Below are 4,383 nucleotides of genomic sequence, written 5' to 3'. Positions count from 1 at the left end.
TTTGTAAAGTTTCCAGAATTTTGACCACTAGTGTATAGTGGCATTCTTATGTTTAGTTTATGCAGGTCGTCTTGAATCCTCTTTCTAATAAGTTTATAGTTAAATTATTCCGCTTTCCGTTTTTTTAACGTAAGGAAAACTAAATAAAAACACCTTATCTAAATTTTATTGATTACTTACAGTAAAATATATCTAAATTATATAAGATATTAATATTATCTCGCAACACGCGCGACAATTAATAAAATATACAAAAAAAGGTTAATAATATCGAGATATAGGTTAAGTGCAGCAAAAATGTACTCCTCAGGAGAAAGACTTATCTTTCCAGCCCCTCCAATTATCAGTTGAGTATCAATGACCAAGTATATTGAAAAAATGAAAACAATTATTGCACCTATTAGCAACCGAAGTTTGTCACTTTTATAGAAGATTGCGGTGATTCCGAAACTGAGAAGGATCATAGATAAAACGACGAGAATTCCAGAGCAAACAGTAAAATCTACTCGAGATTGAAATGCAAACACAGTAAGTCCCAGACATATGACAACGGTTGCCCCCGCAGCTATTGCGACTACATCAACGTCATAAAAAGAAGAAATTGTACCCAAGAGCAAGCTTTCAGCAAATGTAAATATAAATAAAAATATAAGATTGGCCGGTGATCGTCTCCTCAATTTTCCACAACATGCCAAAGCAATGATCGTAACTAAAATAATAACTAAAGAGATCAGTACAATTAAAGGATTCTTTTGAACGTATAATTTGGTCGGTTCATGGAATATGAACCAGCTGATTACTCCAGTTGTTACTGCTACTTGGAGTGCAAGTATAGCATAAACCTTTCGGATGAATCCTCTTCTTATTGAAGCATCGTTAAAATCGAAACCTTTTACTATCTGTGCTTCAATGTCGTCGCAGCTATCTAAAAAACAATCATTTGTTAGTAAATTTATGTAACATAGAGCAGCGAAAAGTATTAGTTTGTATAGAAACGATATGCAGACAGAATAAAATAGTATGATTTATAATAACATTTAAATACAATAATTCATTATTAAGTGCGTATGATAGCGTTGACAATTATCTGTACCAAATTATAATTATACAGAAAATCAATAAACAACTACAATCAATAATTGTCTTATCTAAATTCATGCTAATCTAAATCCTATTTTTTAAATTAAATGGGAATATTTGCAAAAATTAGTAGACATTCAAGAAAAGGAAGCCCTTCATCTTGCAACTAGGATAACGCGAAGGCATTTAAATTGGTATAAGTAAAAAATGAAAGTGAAATTAGCTGTCCAAACGTTTAGCCAAAAAGTTGCTAAGGCAATACATTATTTGAGAAGTAAACGCTCAAAAGAATTTGTACATAGCGAGGCTACTCAAAATTTCATTGAACATATCAATGATATTTTTGATATTTTAAATAGCCGAAATGTATTGGAAAAACACCTAAAATCTAGTTAACAGCAACATAATAAACAAGCGATTTTTCAAAAAATTGAAGAATCTATAAAATATCTTAGTTCACTTAAGTGTTCCAAAAATGGTGAACCCCTATATCTAAGCCAAAGAAAGACGGATTTTATTGGTATGATCATTAGTTTAAAGTCACTATTTGGAATTTGGAAAAATTACGTGGAGGATATGGATGGAGGTCTGAAGTATCTTTCGGCCTATAAACTGTCTCAAGATCACTTAGAAGTTTTCTTTAGTTCTATTAGGAGTCATGGAGGTTACAACAAGAACCCAACGGCAAACCAATTTAAAGCTGCATATAAAAGACTCTTAATGCACAGAAGTGTTACAGGATCTATCCAGGCTAATTGTATATAACAGGCACCTTCCATAATATTAGCAATGAGCACAACAAATACTGTGAAAATAAAAACTGCTGATCATCAACTAATTGACAATTTTATAACTGATGACAATAATAGGGAAACAATAACTAGTAACCAGGATTAGGATTATACTGTAAATAATTTAAATTTTTCAAAAATATTGTTATCTTATGTTTGCGAGTTAACTCAAATTGGGATCAAGCGAAGGAAATACGTATAAGGGTAGAAAAGGCAAGAGCATCGTTCACTAGCATGAAGCAAATTTTCACCTCTAAAAGCCTCACCCTACCTCTCAAAATTCGACTTCTGAAATGTTATGTATTCCCGGTTTTGTTATATGGAATGGAGGCGTGGACAATGACCGCAACATTGATGAAAAAAGTAGAGGCCTTCGAAATGTGGGCTTACCGACGTATATTACGTATATCCTGGACTGAGCACGTGACCAACGAAGAGGTACTACGCCGGATAGGTAAAGAGAGAGAGGTAGGAATAAGTATAAAGAAAAGAAAGTTGGAATACTTGGGTCACGTTATGAGACACAATAAATATAGAGTACTACAACTGATCGTCCAAGGGAAAATAGACAGCAGAAGGGGTCCAGGGAGGAGAAGACACTCGTGGCTCCAAAACTTGCGGCAATGGTTCGGATTGTCATCTGCTGAACTATTCAGATCTGCCGCAAACAAAGTCAGAATAGCCATGTTGATTGCCAACGTTCGGAACGGACAAGGCACATGAAGAAGAAGAAGATGTTTGCGATGTTGTTGACTATATCGCTGGGTTTGTCATTAAGAAAGTTAAGAAAACATTAGATTGTGACATATGTGTGGAATTTACAATCTCCATTCATAAGACACAAAAATTATAGCATATCAAAAAATGTTTTAATTCAACCTTCTAAAGACGTCATTCATATTTGCATTTTGGATATTCTGTAACCACTATACAACAGCCTATCGAACTCTCTAAAATTTCTCCTTGGTGTAGTATCCACACTGGTGAACTACTAGCTATCTCACTTGCTTTCAAATGTGCCCAACAATATCCAAATACACACATAGCCGTACGCTCTGATTCACTTTCCTCTATACACTCCATTAATGCTATATCCACCAACCATCCTATCGTCCAAGATATTCATGACACATATCAGCTTCTTATAAATCAAAATACAACTACCACTCTGATATGGGTACCATCCCATGTTGGTATTAGTGGTAACGAAAAAGCTGATTGCCTTACATTTGTATCGATATACAAATTTGCAACGATCTAAAAGCTAGACTGAAGAAGTTTAATCTATCCACCTGGCAGATTCACTGGAATAATGTTACTTTAGCGCTGCATGAAATTAAACCCTCAGTGAACCTTCTTACTTATCCCAGTTTATCTCGAACAAATATGGCAATCATACGGAGATTGCGTATAGGACATACTTGTCTAACTCATGGCTACCTGATGACATCATCTCCACAACCAAAATGTCAGCACTGCAATTCGACTCTCCGAATCAGGCATATACTTATGGAATGCCCTTTTTATGCCAAAATACGCCAACAGCTCGATATCAGTACTAACTTCAAAGAGGTCCTAAACAGCACAGACCAAATCAACAAGGTTATCAAATACCTGGAGAAAAGTCAACTGCTATTTTTTTTTGATGTTGCATTTCAACATCCTGTAGGTCATCTATGAATGCCTCTATACCAATTTGTTCCAGAAAATCTAGATACCTAAATGAAGTAATACCGGTAAATCTAAAGATGTTTACATTTCTATGGTTATGTTTAATAAATGGACAGACAAAAAGACTTTTTAGCTTTAATCTAATAAACAATTATCCAATATTTTTTATCGGTATAAACTGCTATATAGGAGATATAAACAAATTTTACGATGTTAAAACTATAGAAATAAATGTATAAAAGACAGCTCGAAAATATGGTTGAATAAAAAATACCTAAAACAGAGGCCGTAGCTGACTTTTTTTGCTTGGACACTTAGTCATTTACCAAGTGACTAAGATAAATCGTAGCAAGTGAAAGGGAAAATTCTAAGACTTATGGTGTAATATTTTAACAAAGTGTATATGGACAACTACTAAAATAGTGTACTTTTAACTAACCGACTTCAACAACTTAAAACTCAGAGACTTAAAACTTAAAACTAAGGGCATTCTTTGAAACGGAAAAAACATTGTTATTATTGCGATTATGGTTAATTAGGTCGAATTAATAAATCAAGTAGTAAGTCAACAAATTAATATAAGTACTTTTCTGGTAAAATCTCAATACTACTTGATTCAAAACATTTATATGTATACTATATTTTATCTACTTACCCTCCTTAGTCGCCATTTTTTACACCTTAAAAAACCCTTTATCAATTAGTAGTCTAAATCACACAAAATATTTCAATAAACTCAATACAATACAAGAAAAATCAATTGTAGTGAGATATATTTGCAAATTTCTCTTGAAATAAATGAATCTAAGTTGTGGGGAATACAATGTATAGATAAGATAGG

The 4,383-nt window shown here is 33.3% G+C and overlaps 1 protein-coding gene across 1 annotated transcript; it reads right to left on the bottom strand.

Moving 5' to 3' along the window:
* Window positions 1-148: 148 nt before the first annotated feature.
* Window positions 149-4,383, bottom strand: LOC140442952 (protein lifeguard 1-like). Its single transcript, XM_072533913.1, has 2 exons — window positions 4,198-4,383; window positions 149-925 (listed from the first exon to the last, which is right to left on the bottom strand). Exons 1-2 carry the CDS (start codon window positions 4,211-4,213, stop codon window positions 216-218), a joined length of 726 nt encoding a protein of 241 aa, XP_072390014.1. The 5' UTR covers window positions 4,214-4,383; the 3' UTR covers window positions 149-215.

This window comes from Diabrotica undecimpunctata, chromosome 6, assembly GCF_040954645.1.
Source record: "Diabrotica undecimpunctata isolate CICGRU chromosome 6, icDiaUnde3, whole genome shotgun sequence".
In the NCBI taxonomy this organism is placed as follows: domain Eukaryota; kingdom Metazoa; phylum Arthropoda; class Insecta; order Coleoptera; family Chrysomelidae; genus Diabrotica; species Diabrotica undecimpunctata.
The sequence above is the reverse complement of the archived record's forward strand: the minus strand, read 5'-3'. Positions and strand labels throughout refer to the sequence as shown.